General features: G+C 32.2%; 1 protein-coding gene, 1 long non-coding RNA gene and 1 pseudogene across 2 annotated transcripts; all 3 read right to left on the reverse strand.

The window, feature by feature from the left end:
- Nucleotides 1-1414: 1414 nt before the first annotated feature.
- Nucleotides 1415-4669, reverse strand: LOC145000733 (cytochrome P450 Tp4149-like). The gene is made up of 2 exons (XM_078960031.1): nucleotides 3745-4669; nucleotides 1415-2086 (listed from the first exon to the last, which is right to left on the reverse strand). The coding sequence occupies exons 1-2, from the start codon at nucleotides 4642-4644 to the stop codon at nucleotides 1481-1483; spliced, it is 1506 nt and encodes a 501-aa protein (XP_078816157.1). The 5' UTR covers nucleotides 4645-4669; the 3' UTR covers nucleotides 1415-1480.
- Nucleotides 4670-7158: 2489 nt separating this feature from the next.
- Nucleotides 7159-8389, reverse strand: LOC145000812 (uncharacterized). Its single transcript, XR_013661378.1, has 2 exons — nucleotides 7675-8389; nucleotides 7159-7543 (listed from the first exon to the last, which is right to left on the reverse strand). It is a non-coding gene; the product is annotated as an uncharacterized LOC145000812 (long non-coding RNA).
- Nucleotides 8390-11629: 3240 nt separating this feature from the next.
- Nucleotides 11630-12097, reverse strand: LOC145002459 (cytochrome P450 Tp4149 pseudogene; annotated as a pseudogene).
- Between the last annotated feature and the right edge of the window lie 5169 nt (nucleotides 12098-17266).

Raw genomic sequence — 17266 nt, forward strand, 5'->3', positions numbered from 1 at the left:
TATTATGCACAAATTTCATGACCGATACGAAAGGTATATTTAAGTTAGTTAGATCATAGATTTTACATAATATAAAAACACACTAATATTTTGTTTACATATAAATTATATAAAATGGTTACTTCTTTTCCTGTTATCGCATTTGTTTTTTATTGTGTTTTTATGTTAAGTAGTATAAGCAAGTAGCAACCATATATTTATATATTGTTTCTAAAATGTAAAAACTCTTGGACAATTACAAGACATTAGCTAGTATTATAAAGAACTTGAACCGATAACCAAAAAATTTCGACTTTTTAATTTTGTGATCTCTATTAAATTGGACACCCGTGAGTTTGAATCCTCGATTTACTATTGGATTCGAGATGTTTTTAGGAATCAAAATGCAGTTGATTTTGGAAGGATCAAAGGAGAAAAGTTCACTACCAGTTAACTTTAACTTTTAAAGAATTTCTTGACCTTTCATCTAGGAGTTGGTTGACACACTTCAAGGTATTTATTTTCGTTTAATATATTAATTACTAGTTTATTACCCATGGAAACACGATTATAAAATTAATTAAATTTTTATAGTAAAAGTTTAAAATTATTAATCAATTATTTTAAATAAATTATTAATTAAGAGATATTTTTATTAGTTATGTGAAATTATAATTATTGATTTAAATAAATATGTAAAATTAATTTGTAATATATATTAGACATTTTTTATGTGTGAATTAATGAAAACAATAACATAAAATTGAAAATTTAAATTTAAATTTAAAATAGAAAATAAATATATTGACAAATAACATCAAATTAATGAAGATGTCTAATACATTTAAAATGAAAAAGTAATAGATTGACAAGTGGCAACACATTAATTAAAAGATATAATATGATAACACATATATTTTTATTAATACAAAGTAATTTGATCCAATAACCGATATAGACATTCTTGGACCTGAAAGCCATGCCAAACAATGGAACAGACTTTGGTTTTTACCCTTTGTAGAAATGCACCTTAACTTTCTTAAACATAATAACACTTTAATTTCAGTGGATTCTTCCTCCGATATCCACTCTAACTAAAACCTTACGCAACTCGTGGGTCGTGCCCAATTCGCATTATATATATATATATATATATATATATATATATATATATATATATATATATATATATATATATATATATATATATATATATATATATATATATTCTTTCTGAACAACAAAGAAGACAATATATGGAAACTTCCATTATAAGAAATCACCAAGGAGGAGAACGACAACAAGACAGAAACAAACAACGTCACAAGAAAAAAAACCAAAGTAAACAAACAATCCAAACAAAGAGAACGCTAAGCAAAGCAACAGACGCCGACTTCACAAACAGCTAAGATATTGAAGGAGATGTCAAAGATAGTAGACAACAACACCCAAAATCAAATTATTACCGACGTCGTCATTTGGAAGTTGACAAACAATGAAGCTACCGAGGAGTCGGCACAACCAGTAAAGGGACATTCTTATGGACTGTAAGCCCATTTCTCTCACTCATGTCCATATCCTCAATTTTCTCTCCATTTGGCAATCTAAAATCAAACTTGTATACGAGATTTACTAATACAAGCTCGAAGATAGTTACACTAAAATGAATTGCAGGGCATCCTCTACGGCCGGCACCAAATGGAATCAACTCGAAATGATGCCCTTTAAAGTCAATGGAACTGTCCAAGAATCTTTCAGGCTTAAACTCCTCAAAATTTTCCCATACCGTAGGATCTCTTCCTATTGCCCAGGCATTGACAAACACTCGTGTGCCTGCTGGAATATCATATCCCATCATATTCACATCTTCTACTGATTCCCGAGGAAGAAGAAATGGGGCTGGAGGATGCAATCGGTAGGACTCCTTTATCACAGCTTTTAGGTACTCCATTTTCTCAAAATCTTCCTCCAAAAGCATGGATCTCCCTTGTGCCACTTTTGTAACTTCCTGCTGTAATTTTTTCATTACTCTTGGGTTTCTTATTAGCTCACTCAGTACCCATATCAAAGTGTTGAATATAGTATCCGTTCCCCCGGCAAATACATCCTATAAATAATAAACAAAAAATGTCTAAGTTTATTAGTTTTAATTTGATTTTCTTCATATGTAATACAGCTACAAGCAAGCAACTAAAAAGTTCAGTTTTTTTTCAATGCAAAGTCGCATACTTAATTAAGTAATTGAATCAAAACCTTTGCATGCATGCGTATCTTGTTTAAATTTGATATCTATGCTTTACGTACCTACATACATACACTTGAAGCCAAGTAAATTATGTCCAACACAATACTGTTCATACTATTCTGATTTGCTAGATCGAGCACAATACATAAATATATGCCCACGTGATATATATATATATATTTGCGGATTTAGGAGGGTCACCGGTGGCACCGACAACCCTTCACTTTTATGGCCGCAATGGAAAGATTTTCGAAAATTTTTAAATTTTTTATTTTTTCTATTATCGTGCAACCCCTACTGTGAAATCTTGCATCCGCCCATATATATATATATATATATATATATATATATATATATATATATATATATATATATATATATATATATATATATATATATATATATATATATATATATATATATATATATAGTCAAGATTAAATGAGAAGGAAATTTTTAGTAGGAAGGTAAGAAGTTTTTTTTTTCTACATATTTTTTTCGCTAACAAACAAAATGAATCATTAGATGATTGATTTGTAAGATGATTCACAAGAAAAAAATTCTCAAAAAAACATCTCGATAATTCATTTATACAATGATTTTGTTGTTATTCACTAAAATTATCATAAAAATTATTTTTTTTCTTAATTTACTAAAAAATGAATCATAAAGATGTTTTTTTGGGAATTTTTTCTTGGGAATCATCTTACAAATGAATCATCTAGTGATTCATTTATTTTGTTCGTCAAAAAAATATGTAGAAAAAAAACTTCTTACCTTCCTACCAAAAAAAAAATTCTTACTGGATCTATATATATATATATATATATATATATATATATATATATATATATATATATATATATATATATATATATATATATATATATATAGGTTCTATGGAAAACAAAAGAACCCTAAAAAAACCTTAAAAATCATAAAAATGCATACAAAAAATACTTAAAGATCACAAAAAAAAATTTATAAAAAATCACAGGTTTTTGTTAAAATTCGCTGAAAAACAATAAAAAAATAATTTTTTTGTAAAAATAAAATATTTTGTATAAAAAGCTGCAATTTTTTCAAAAAAAAAAAGTTTTGTGATCTTTAAGTATTTTTTGTGTATTTTTATGATTTTTAGTGTTTTTTTAGGGTTTTTTTGTTTTCCAAATAATCCTATATATATATATATATATATATATATATATATATATATATATATATATATATATATATATATATATATAATCAAGACACAATAATTTAGATATGTAGGAAGTTACTAAGCAACTAGCTATAGATAAGTAAAAGGTTTTTTTTTTCCAATTGAAGACTTCTATGGCCATGAAACTCTATATCATGACATCCCACAATGGTGGCATCTCACGATGATAGAGTTTAATCCGGTAAATGTCAATTAAGCATGTCATCTCATTAAACTCTCATAGCGAACTATGCATTGTGGATGCTCTAAGTATAATAATTAATGTCACGTTATCCTTGAGAAAAAAAAATCATACCAAAATAACCGCTTTAAGGGAATCGCTGTCAAGGGTAAAGTCGCTTGTGTTCTCATTTTGGAATTCCAATAAGATGTCAACTATGTCTTGCACATCATCACCTTTAGCATCCATTCCTCTTTTTTTATTCACATGTTCTTCAATAACACCTTCAAGGAACACGTCAAATTCTTGAGCACCTCTTTTTGCTCTTCCCTCTAAGCCAGTCAGTCCATCTACCCAGGATAACCATGGAATATAACTCCCCACACTAAAAGTAGCAATCATTTCGATGTGTTCTGTTAATAAGTTTGTGAACTTGGACCCAGAATGTACCCTCCCGAATGCCAACTTACAAATTATCGTGTTTGTAAGTTTGACTATTAATGCACTCATATCAACCAAAGAGCCACGACTCTCTACAAGCACGTCAATCAGATTCCTTGTTTCGTCCTCTCTTACTTTTCGAAATAACTTAACACGTGCATTACTAACTAGACGGGTGACTAAAACAGTCCTCATCTTCCTCCAATGTTCCCCTTGTGGAGAAAATATTAGGTTCTTACCACCATAGAAAAGGATTTTGACTATAGCTATATTGGGCCGACTTGAAAATGATGAATCATGGGTTTTCAAGATTTCTTGGGCTGCGTCGATAGATGAAGCTACAAGTGTCGGTATGCTACCAAGGTGAATGAGCATGAGTGGACCATATTTCTTAGACAAAGCATGTAGAGACTGATGGGGGTGCGATCCTAGTTGGTGGAGGTTTCCAAGGATTGGAAGTTTTGGTGGAGATGGGGGTAAACATTTCTTGATCTTCAAACCAAATGAAAAGAATTTGAAACGAATACAGATCATCAAAATGATAGATGTAATGAACGAAAGGAGAAATAATTGAAGGGATGGGAATGTTGCCATGATATTATTAGCAAGCAATTGAACTAGAAACTTGTTTCTTCTTATGTCTCATGAAAGGACTATATATATATATATATATATATATATATATATATATATATATATATATATATATATATATATATATATATATATATATATATATATATATATATATATATATTGTGATAGGTTCAAAACATAACCAAATTATATCCTATAACCATATAACCACATGATAATTACCCATGGTCATTTATAAACATATGTTCATCTATGAGTATAAGTATAAAAATCACCAATGTTTATAAATAAATGTCATTTGATGTGGTTATATATATATATATATATATATATATATATATATATATATATATATATATATATATATATATATATATATTATTCTTTATATATATACGTGAACATAATTTAATATATTACATATTTTATGAATCAGTAAATATTTTGAAAAAAATTGATTATTAAAGAATAAGATTCATTCTTTTAACAACGTGACTTCCTTTTCTTTCACAACTTTTTTTTGTTAAATTTAAAATATATATAATAAATTCTTGGAAGAATAAGAGATAAATGATAAGTTCATACTTACGTTATATATTTTTTTAGAATGTAAACCTAATACCTTCTTTAAGAATGAAAATATAAACAAATTAAAGAGTGGAAAATAGTGCCCCACGTGGGTTATTCAAAATATTATCCCATAGAATAAAACAAACCAAACAAAATATCATATAGAAAAAGGAAAGGGAAAATCTATCGTTATGATAATGTTTGTCGTTATAATAATATTTTATAATAAAAATAAGACTAACAAAAAATCAAACCAAAAGCCAAAAATGAGAAAAATAAATTATACATTTCTTTATCGTTATTATCTGTCTTCTTATTTATTTATTTTTAATTTATTAGATTAAGAAAAATCTCAATATAAAAAAAAGTAAAAAAATAAATAAATAAATTCCATTAATAATTTTTATGAATAAAATACGAAGTTATTTAACTTTTCAAAACTTTATAATGTAACTCATCTTTATTTAGTGACTTATGAAGTTCTCCATAGTTGGAAAAATAACTACTAAAACCTTATACTTTTATATTTATTTACGAGAACATAGGACCTTAAATAAAAACACTTCTAATTTATTATTTTAAGATTTTTTATTTTCTAAAAAAACTGCATGAATAATTTTGTGAGAGTGGCATCCTAAGGCTGTCCATCTAAAATCCACTATTAAGTATTAACCATTGTTGATTGTTGATACAATCCCTAATCAATCTTAGTAATGTGACCAGTTACCCAAAGCCATCATTCTTCATCGGCCTCCCGGCCTCATTGCTCATTGCTCAAAGCTTCTATGCAAAATCACTTTCCAATGAATTGAGTTTCCTCATCGGAGGTGGAATGACGCCGTCAATAATTATGAACCCAACTTCATGTCAAAGAAAAGGTAAAAGATAAATTAAATAAATAAATAAGAAGACTAACTGGACTATAGTCCTTTTATAACACCCATACATAAATCTATTTAATTTATTTTAGATTTAATATAAATATTTAACAAATATATATATATATATATATATATATATATATATATATATATATATATATATATATATATATTTCTTAATAGATTACAAAGATATTGTCAATATATTCAAAATGATAAGAATATTGTTTAATGTGACTTGAGAATTAATGACCATTATATAAACTAATAATTGATATGTACGTGTAGCTAGTTGATTGTTTTACAGTTAACTGACAGTCCGTTAACATGGTTGTCGATTAACTCTTCGAGGCCCAATTTTAGCTATGGTTTATATTGCACTTTGTAGACAATTAAAGGCGGATAAGTAGGGATTTCAAGATCTTCTTAATGTTGAAAATAATGTTCAAAGTCCTTAAATTTATTAATATTTCTAATAATAACAAGGTTTTGTTACCATTTGAACAATTAAAAGACAAAAAGTGTTTAGAAGAAATTATTTTATTAATTTATCAGAAAATTATTTTGAAATTAATTGGGATTAAATTAATTCAATAATTAAAGGGTTTTTGTCATAAAAGACCATAATTTTACACAAAAAAACCGGTTATACCCGAAGCCGTCTTTTTTTACCACAGATGCCTTTACTACCGGAAAATTGGTTCACTTTTACCCCTTACCCCTTAGCCAGATTTTACCTTCTATGCCGGTCACTTTTGTCATAAAAGCTCTTATATTTACTTATCACCTCCACCACTACACTTTTCCACCACCACCACCTTTTGCCACCAACACCACCATCAGCCACACACAAACCACCACCACAATTATTGTCCATCATCCACCATCACCACCACTACCATCCATCATCCACCACCATCCAACGCCACCCTTCTCCTTCCATCACAGAAACCCATCATCACACCACCATCATCTTCTCCATTCAAACATACATACTGAAACACAAACATACACACATTCAAGCAAGGATTCAAAACTCAAAGATGATTTTCAGAACAACTTAAACAAGGAAATGATTTTCAGAACTAAAGACAATTCAAAACTCAAACACAATTCAGAACTAAAACAAGAAGAATTCAACAATTCAAAACTCAAACACAATTCAGAACTCAAACAAGAAGAATTCAAACTCAATTCAGAAATCAAACAAGATTTTGGAAATGATACTTTGGATCAAAGCAAACCCTAAACCCCTTCTATTTTTCATCGTCTTCTCTGGCTGTTGCTTATCCATTATCACACATGCCTGAAATCGATAACCCGATACCATAAGCCACCACACAAACACCTTAAAACCACCATTACACTCCATTAGAACCACTTCCCACCAACCTCCACAAACCTTCAATAATCAACATTTTAGCTACCATTGTCTTCTCCCTACCCTGTTCACACACACAAAGACTTCCAGTCATCGCCATAGCCCCTCCAAGTTAAATCGAAGAGGGTATGGTGCGATTTGAATCAGAAAGAGAAGGGGATAAGGGTGCGATTGAAATCTATTGTTGTTACATACCTGCGTGAGGGAGAAAGAAACACAAAAGTTTTACTCTGGGATGGGCCAAATGTTGCTAAGGTGTCGCTGTTTGAGAGGAAAGATTGAGAAGCACTAAACGAATCAGAGTTCTTCCGATGGAGGCAGCTACGATTTCGTCTGTTGGAGGTGGATACGGGTTCATCTGATGTAGGATGCTAGGGTTTTATTTGGGGGGTTGGTGGTGAAGGCAGAAAGGGAGTTGGAGATGATGACCATTGGAGGTTGTGAAAGCATGTAGCTAGGGTTACACAAGAAAATAAAGCTTAGATTTTTGGGTGATTGTAATGGTGAAGTCGTAGAGGGTGTTGAAGACACCGTTGGAGATGGGAGGGGATGTTGCCGGAGACAAGCCTGAAGGTGGTGGTGGTGGTGGTGGTGGTGATGACGCATGGCGTCGGTGGTGGTGAGCAGCGACCAAGTTTTTGTTAAGAAGGATTACTCACCGGCTACCTGGTGTTAACCTGATAAAAAGCCGTGGTAAAATTTGCTCAAATGTTAGGCATTAATGAACATAAATTTGTACTTTGGGCATAACCAACTATTTTTTGTAAATATGAGGGTTTTTACAGCAATAACCCATAATTAAAAGCTACTTTGAATATTTCATAAACCCTAATTGGTAAGCTGACCGATTTGTCACGCTGAAACACCTGAGTCATGGGTCTTTCTCTATTTCATAAATTAATTTTATATAATTGTGTCACCCCTCTTGACTAACGGTGTTTCATAAATTAATTTTATAACGTTGAGATGAATGAGTCCATAGTAAAGTTCGTTATTGGAGTTTAAGTTAGTCGTTCACAAATTATAAATTAAGAGAATGAGTGCGCACAAAAAACATGGGTGACATGGGTGTGTCTAGAAGATGTAGACTTTGCAAATATAAATACATGTCCAAAATGAAAGCGTTAATTGATAAGAAATCAAATATATATAATAAAAATGTATCGTTATCAAATCCGGTCCAGACAGGCAATCCGGGCGATCCCAAGGTCTCACGTCTATAGGGGCCCAAAATTTCTAGGCTATGTAGTGTGTGTGTGTATATATATATATTACTTAAATGATTTTTAGGGTTTAAAGTTGGTTCAAACTCAAACTAACTCAAACGATAAAAAATTTGGCTTGTTTGTTATTGTTAATTGAATGCGTTTACAGTGAATAATAAATAATATTTTTTTAATCTTTATTTTTTTTTTCTTTTCGTCCTGGACCCATATATGTTTGGACTGGCCCTAATCGTTATATATTAGGTTACAACACGTTGAAACATCAGATAAAAAAAAAAAACAATAATACTAAAAATAGTTGTCAAATTTATTTTAGAGTAAATTACTGAAATCATCCCTATGGTTGTTTTAAAAACTTGTTTTAGATGGTGTAATAGTTGTTCTAATCCATTTACAATGGTTAATATCAAAATTTCAAGTTTTATATTGTTTATTTATGATTCTTGAAATTGTTGATATGCATGTTCATGAACTTATGAGTTTAGAAGATCATATGAATTATTTGTAACTTGTTTGTTAGTTTAATTTTTTATTTTGATGTGTTTTAATGGAATTCAAAAATTTTCCTCAAGTTATGGATTACCAAAAGTCACACCTTTAAAAGTCCATTAAAGTAACACATAGGTTACGTAAAATGAAAAGTCACTCATTTTATTATATCATTAACTCATAAGTTATGAAAGATGAAAGGTGTTGTAAAGTTACAAAACTTGCCCTCAAGTGTTGGAACATGTAAGATCACTTTAAAACTTTAGTTCCAACCTCTAGAATTTTAAAAGTTAAAATTCAACCCTTATACTTATATGTATGTATAAGAACAAAAGTCGTTTTATCGTTAGTATGCCTCATTCACGAAGTCGGTCTAAAAGGGGGGGGGGGGGGGGGGGGTATAAGGTTTTTGCTTATAAAATAACAGCTTAATGGGTGTCCACTCTCACCCACTGCTTCCTTGACTGGTGAAGGGTCGTTAGCCGAACGGGTAGGATAATGACTTTAAATTCTCATTAAAAGTATAATGATACTAAAGTAACTAAATGTTTTATAAATTCCCAATCTTAGTTTCTTTAGGAAAATGTGAATAAAGTGCTAATCTATGAAATTACACTTTGCACTTTGTTTAAGTCGTTAGTGGAGCGTGTGTGGTTAACCGACACACTAACTTGGACTTAACAAGGTAGGAAAAGGGTAACTTAATGTTTATCATAGTATCGATGGAGCGCGTGTGGTTAACCGACACATCGATTGAGGGGTAAATATTAAGGGTACCAAGTAATTTGCATGGTTACTTCACACCTTGTCTTGTGATCCTCGGCATCCCAGTCACAAAACTTGAAGGGCACACTCGAGATTGAAACATGCCATTGAAAAGTTCAATGAATCTCAAAGAATCTAGGAGTTTCAAAACCAATTAAAACCTGATACTTTATTTCGTTTTTCATGGTGGAAATTGGTGAATCGTCATTCACTTACCTTCAAATATTTTATAGCTTGGATTACGACATCTCTCTTCTAAGTTATAAAATATTGTGTTGGGTCCTAGCCATAATATTACATTTGGGTGTTTTATTAAGGACTATCTTTATATCTAATCTAAACTTGTTTTTCTTCTTTTCAGATGTCTTCAAACAATGATGCTTCTGGCTCAAACCCTACCGACTCCTTCTCTCTCATGAACCTTTGTGGGAGAGTCATCTTCGATGGTTCCAACTTTATGGATTGGATCCAGAACATCAGGATGGTCACTCGCTATGAGGACAAGGAATATGTCCTCGACAAGCAACTATAGGAAATTGATGAGTCAACTGCTACTCCTAAGGAGATCGTTGAATTCCGGACTCATGAGAGAGATGCCACAAAAGTGGCATGTATCATGGTGGCCATAATGATAGTTAAACTCCAGAAGTCCTATGAGGACTATTACCCTTTTGAGATGCACCAGGACTTGATGGACCGCTACCATCAATGTGCTTTCCAAGAGAGGTATGAAATCATCTACTCCATAACAAGCCGAATGAAGGATGGTGAACCCATCACCGGCCACTTGCAGAAAATGCAAAGGTATGTGGATCGGTTGTTGAAGCTAAATGTGAACTTCCCCAAGGAGTTGGCAATTGATATCGTTTTGCACTCCTTACCTTCTTGTTTTGATCAATTCCGAATGACATACCATATGAACAAGGAGGAAGTTACACTCAACAAGCTTCAAGGACTCTTGAAGACCACCAAAAGTGGTGTTAAGGGTAAGTCGGTTGTTACCACTACTACTCCTACCACGGCCCCTGTCTTGGTAATCGGGCAAGGCAAAGGGAAGAAGAGGAAGAGCCCCTCGAAGGGCACCAAGGGAAAGTCCCTTGAAGGCTCCTCTGCTAGTGGAACCAAGAAAGGTTCTGTCACTCCTTCTGCTAACCCTAAAGAGGTTGAATGCTTCTATTGCCGCGAAAAGTTGCACTGGAAGCGAAACTGCCCAAAGTATCTGCAAGATGTGAAGGATGGGAAGGTGAAACCCAACCATGCAGGTATTTACACTATATTGTCTAATAACTCACCCCCATTCTAATTCTTGGGTCCTTGATACCGGTTGTGGTATTCATATTTGTTCTAACTTGCATGGACTAAGAAGAAGTGAGGATGTGGAGCATAGGAAGATAAGCTTAATCATGGGGAATAGGAAAGCATCACCTGTCACCAAGATTGGAGTTTATACTTTGTTGCTAAGTAGTGTGTTAACATTAAATTTTAATAAATGTTGTTTCTCGTCTGAAATGGCGAGGAATATTATTTCTTTTCATGCTTTATAAAAACAAGGGTTTACCTTTTCTTTTGATAATGAATATGGTAGTATTAATGCTTTCTTTAATAATGTTCTTTATTTTAAAGCATGACCTTGTGATGGTGTGTATGAAGTTGTGTCTGTTGTAGATAACCTAGGAAATAATGTTGTTCTCATTTTGGAATTCCAATAAGATATCAACTACGTCTTGCACATCATCACCTTTAGCCTTTGCTCCTCCTTTTTTGTTCACATGTTCTTCAATAACACCTTCAATGAACACGTCAAATTCTTCAGCACCTTTTTTTGCTCTTCCTTCTAAGCCAGTCAGTCGATCTACCCAGGACAACCATGGAATATAACTCCCCACACTAAAAGTTGCAATCATTTCGACGTGTTCTTTTAATAAGTTTGTGAACTTTGGCCCAGAATGTACCCTTCCGAATGCCACCTTACAAATTATGGTGTTTGTAAGTTTGACTATTAATGCACTCAAATCAACCAAAGAGCCATGACTCTCTTCAAGCACGCCAATCAGATTCCTAGTCTCTTCCTCTCTTACTTTTCGAAATGACTTAACACGTGCATTACTTACAAGACAGGTGACTAAAATGCTCCTCATCTTCCTCCAATGTTCCCCTTGTGGAGAAAATATTAGGTTCTTACCGCCATAGAAAAGGATTTTGACTATACTCATATTGGGCCGACTTGAGAATGATGAACCATGGGTTTTCAAGATTCCTTGGGCTGCATCGACAGATGAGGCTACAAGCGTCGGTGTGCTACCAATGTGAATGAGCATGAGTGGACCATATTTCTTAGACAAAGCATGTAAAGACTGATGGGGGTGCGATCCTAGTTGGTGGAGGTTTCCAAGGATTGGAAGCTTGCATGGAGATGGGGGTAAACATTTCTTGATCTTCAAACTAGATGGAAAGTCATCAAAATGATAGATGTGAGGAATGAAAGGAGAAACAATTGAAGGGATGGTAATGTTGCCATGATATATTAGCAAGCAAGTGAACTAGAAACTTGTTTCTTCTTATGTCTCATGAAAAGACTATATATATAAACACACATACACACACACACATATATATATATATATATATATATATATATATATATATATATATATATATATATATATATATATACTTATGTCTCATGAAAAGACTATATATATAAACACACATACACACACACACACACATATATATATATATATATATATATATATATATAACTTTAATTAATTGTTGTATATCTAATAAATACTAAATTAATGATTAATACATAAGATTAAAATATAGACGCACATGGTTTATTCAAAATATTATCCCATAAATAAAACAAACAAAAGGATGGGGAAAATTTGACGTTATGATAATATAACAAAAAATCAAATCGAAAAAGAAAAAAAGAAATTATATATTTCTTTATCGTTATTATCTATCTTCTTATTTATTTTTCTAAGAAAAATCTCAATATTAAATGAAAGTAAAAAATAAATAAATAAATAAATAGATTCCATTAATAATTTTTATGAATAAAATACGAGGTTATTTAATTTTTCAAAACTTTATAATTTAACTCATCTTTATTTTATTGTGACTTAAGAAGTTCTCCGAGTTTTCTACAAGAGGGTGATAGTTGGAAAAAATAACTACAAAATCTTGTACTTTTATATTTAGTTAAGAGAACATAGCAGCTTAAATAAAAACACTTTTAATTTATTATTTTAAGATTTTTTTTTCCTGAATGAACCCGTGGGAGTAACTTTGCCAGAATGGCATTGTAAGGTTGTCGATCTAAAACCCACTATTAACCATTGTCGATACAATCCCTAATTATTCTTAGTTTGATGACTAGTGACCCAAAGTCACCATCCTTCATTGGCTTCATGGCCTCATTGCTTATTGCTCAAAGCTGCTGTGCAAAATCATTTTTCGGTGAATTGGGTTTCCTGGTCGGGGTGGAATGACATGGTCAACAATTATGAACCCAACTTTAACAAAAAAAAAAGTATGTACAGTTCTTAATAGATTACAAAGATATTGCTAGTATATTCAAAATGATAACAATATTATTTAATGTGACATGATAATTTATGACTAGTAGCTAGTTGATGAACCACTAATCGATGTGTAGCTAGTTGATTGTTAGCTGACTGTTTTGCAGCTAACTAACAGTCCATTAACGTGGTTGTCAATTAACTGATTGAGACCCGATTCTAGCTAGGGTTTATGTCGCACTTTGTAGATAATTGATTAACCGATTCAGACCCGATTCTAGCTAATGTTTATGTTGCACTTTGTAGATAATTAAAGGCTGATAGATAGGGGTTTCAAGGTCTTCTTAATGTTAGAAAAAGTGTTCAAAGTTATTAATATTGTTAATATTTCTAATAATAACAATATATTTTTAGATTACCCTCAAAACCATTTGAGCAATTGAAATTTAAAAAACAAAAAAGTTTAAAAGAATTAGTTTATTAATTTATTATGATTTGATAAATTAATTGAAACTGTTTTATAATTAACTAGATTATAACCCGCGTTAAACGCGGGAGAACACATAATAATTTTAAAAAGAAAATTTATGGGAAATAGATGAAAAAAAACATAAACTTTTGAAATAAAAACAAATTACTTGTTAAAGAGATCCATAATAATGATTTTCATGACTTTAAATAAGGGAATTGAACATTACAAGGGTTTAAATTAGGTAAAAGGTAAAGTCTAATATAATTATGGTGAGAATAAATGCACTATACAAAAGTACATTTAGAATATATATATATATATATATACACTATGATTTTATTATGTTACTATGCAAATGATGTATAATTTGGCAAATAAATTTTAAGTTTCATTTAGACAAATAAAAATAGGTGTAATACAATATATATATATATATATATATATATATATATATATATATATATATATATATATATATATATATATATGTTAGGTTTTAGCCATAAGAACATTCCTATGTGCACATACAAACCCTAATGCTTGGATCTAGGTTTCTCTAATTGAACATGCAATGTATCCAAGTCTTTGATTGATAGATCTAATGAAAACATTCATCTAATAGCACATGAAATCAGATCTAAAAGATTACCTTGAATTGCTTGCTTGAATCTTCTTGTCCTTGAAGCTTAGAGTCACAAATGTCACTCCTCTAATGGCTTACAAATGCCAACTTAGCAAGAGGATAATTAGAGAGAGATGAGGAAGGCTAGAAATCAGCCAAGGTTTCCTCAAGGAGGATCTCTCCTATTTCCTTGACCCCATGGGTCTATTTATACTAATGAGCCTCCTAGGGTTTCACCCTTAAACCCTAATTGGATAACTTAAGCCCTAAGCAATCCAATCTCCTTATTGATAAGCCTTTGGTCGATTTCTAGCCTCATCCAGACCCTAAAATCCGTCCACCCCTTATCCATAAGAGATTATAGCCCAAAGTACAACTATCATACCATTGACAGTTTATGCCCCTTTATTCAATTAATCTCTTTAAGTCACCAAATTAATTCCTAATTAATTCCTGAATTATATTAATCAAATAACAATATTATTATTCCTTATATTATCCTCATAATATATTAATAATATTTTTTCTCTCATTATAAATCATCCTATCAAGTTGCTATGGTGAAGGCAACCCAAAAGGACCATGCTCAATCGGGTCAAATATAGTTGCAGCTAGACACTATTCCAACAGTCTCCCACTTGGATAAGTCTAGTAACTATATATACCGATTAGCAATCGTAGCTCTCAAAGACGCTGTCAAACTCTGATCTTATCAATTTTGTCCTTTAGATAAGGGATCGTATAGTCCTCTGTTTAGATATCATGCTATCAATTCTATGGAACCAATTGTTCAGCATTTGGTTTCTCGATCTCAAATTTATTTGACATAGAACTTAATCGAACACATCAATTTAGTTCTGACCAGGCCCGACACATAAGTCAAATCAAATCATCGAGCGGCCGAGATATCGCTTTTACCCTCTTAGGATAAAAGTAACAGATAAACTTCGACTTATATGCATTTACTTATTCATTAATCAATTATACACAACAATACGTTTTATAACATCAATTTACTGATGCGGTTTCGCATTATCAATGTACAACCAACTAACAAATAACAAACCATATATCTAGGTTTTAAGACCATATGATATTATCGTCTTGCGATCAACCTTTTCGTCAAATTCCATAAGGTGATTCCAGCAAGCGCGGGTTTGTTCCAATGCTTAAAACTAGTTCATAAGCACTCATGAACGTTGCAGCAAACTTTTGCTATGTCTAATACCATTTAGACAATCTACACACCAATTCATGACAATCTTCATTCATACCTACTTCCAACATATGAACGATTGTGGATCGTTTGAATAATTCGATTATTCCAAATCAACTTAATTATTCAGGAAGTCAAAACATGCAAAGTGAAACAATAGTTAAACATTTAACATAAGACAGTAACCTTACTTATAAATAATACTCCTTTATTTATTCATCAAATGTTAAATAACATTTATCTATTATAAGTTTCAAAAACTATCTAATCTAATCTTATATCATCTCTCAGCCCAATACTCCTAGCATGCTGCAAATGCTTAACCCTACTCAGTCTCTTCATAAGCAGATCTGCTAGGTTATCTTCTGATGATATCCTTCTCACCATGAGGTGTCCTTCTTCTACTTGATGTCTAATGAAATGATATTTTCTGTCGATATGACGAGATCTACCATGATCCCTCGGTTCCTTGGTTAAGGCAACCGCTCCTTCATTATCACAGAAAATTTCCATAGGCTCCTTTATGGCAGCCACAACTCCAAGATCACCAATGAAGTTATTTAACCATATTGCCTCCTTCGACGCTTCGCTCGCTGCAATGTACTCTGAGTCGCACGTTGAATCAGCTACGGTTTCCTGCTTGGAACTCTTCCAAGTTACTGCTCCTCCATTAAGAGTAAAGACCCAGCCCGACTGCGAACGGTAGTTGTCCCTGTCGGTCTGAAAGCTGGCGTCACTATACCCTCGCACCTTTAATTCATCACTCCCCCCAAGGACTAAAAACCATTCTTTGGTCCTCCGAAGGTACTTAAGGATATTCTTGACCACAATCCAATGTGCTCTGCCAGGGTTCCCTTGATATCTACTAACCATGCTCAAAGCAAAGGCTACATCAAGGCGAGTACAAGTCATAGCATACATGATTGAGCCAACTGCGGAAGCGTAAGGTACTCGACTCATCTCTGCTATCTCTGCTTCGGTACTCGAACTTTGAGTCTTACTCAACTTGGCATTACTTTGTATCGGTAAATCTCCCGTCTTCGAATTTTCCATACCAAAACGTTTTAGTACTTTATCTAAGTAAGTGTTCTGACTAAGTCCTATTAGTCTCTTACTTCTTTCTCTCACTATCCTTATTCCCAAAATATAGGAAGCCTCTCCGAGGTCCTTCATAGCGAAGCACTTCCCGAGCCAGGACTTAACCTCCTGCAGTGTCGGGATGTCGTTTCCTATGAGCAGTATGTCATCGACATACAAAACGAGAAAGTTAACTATACTCCCACTGGCTTTGACATATACACATGATACATCTTCGCTTCGTACAAATCCAAACTCTTTGACTTTCTCATCGAAGCAAAGATTCCATCTGCGAGATGCTTGCTTAAGTCCATAAATGGACTTCTCAAGCTTACACACTCTATTGGGATGCTTCGGATCAACAAAACCCTCCAGCTGAGCCATGAAAAC

The sequence above is a fragment of the Lactuca saligna genome, chromosome 1, assembly GCF_052625555.1.
Source record: "Lactuca saligna cultivar CGN05327 chromosome 1, ASM5262555v1, whole genome shotgun sequence".
NCBI classification, from domain to species: Eukaryota; Viridiplantae; Streptophyta; class Magnoliopsida; order Asterales; family Asteraceae; genus Lactuca; species Lactuca saligna.

Excerpts from the sequence above, each read along its gene's own strand:
- LOC145000733 (XM_078960031.1), bottom strand. The coding sequence starts at position 4,644 with ATGGCAACATTCCCATCCCTTCAATTATTTCTCCTTTCGTTCATTACA. Across the intron at positions 2,087-3,744 it reads CCCTTAAAGCGGTTATTTTG|GATGTATTTGCCGGGGGAAC; the intron begins GTATGATTTTTT and ends TATTATTTATAG.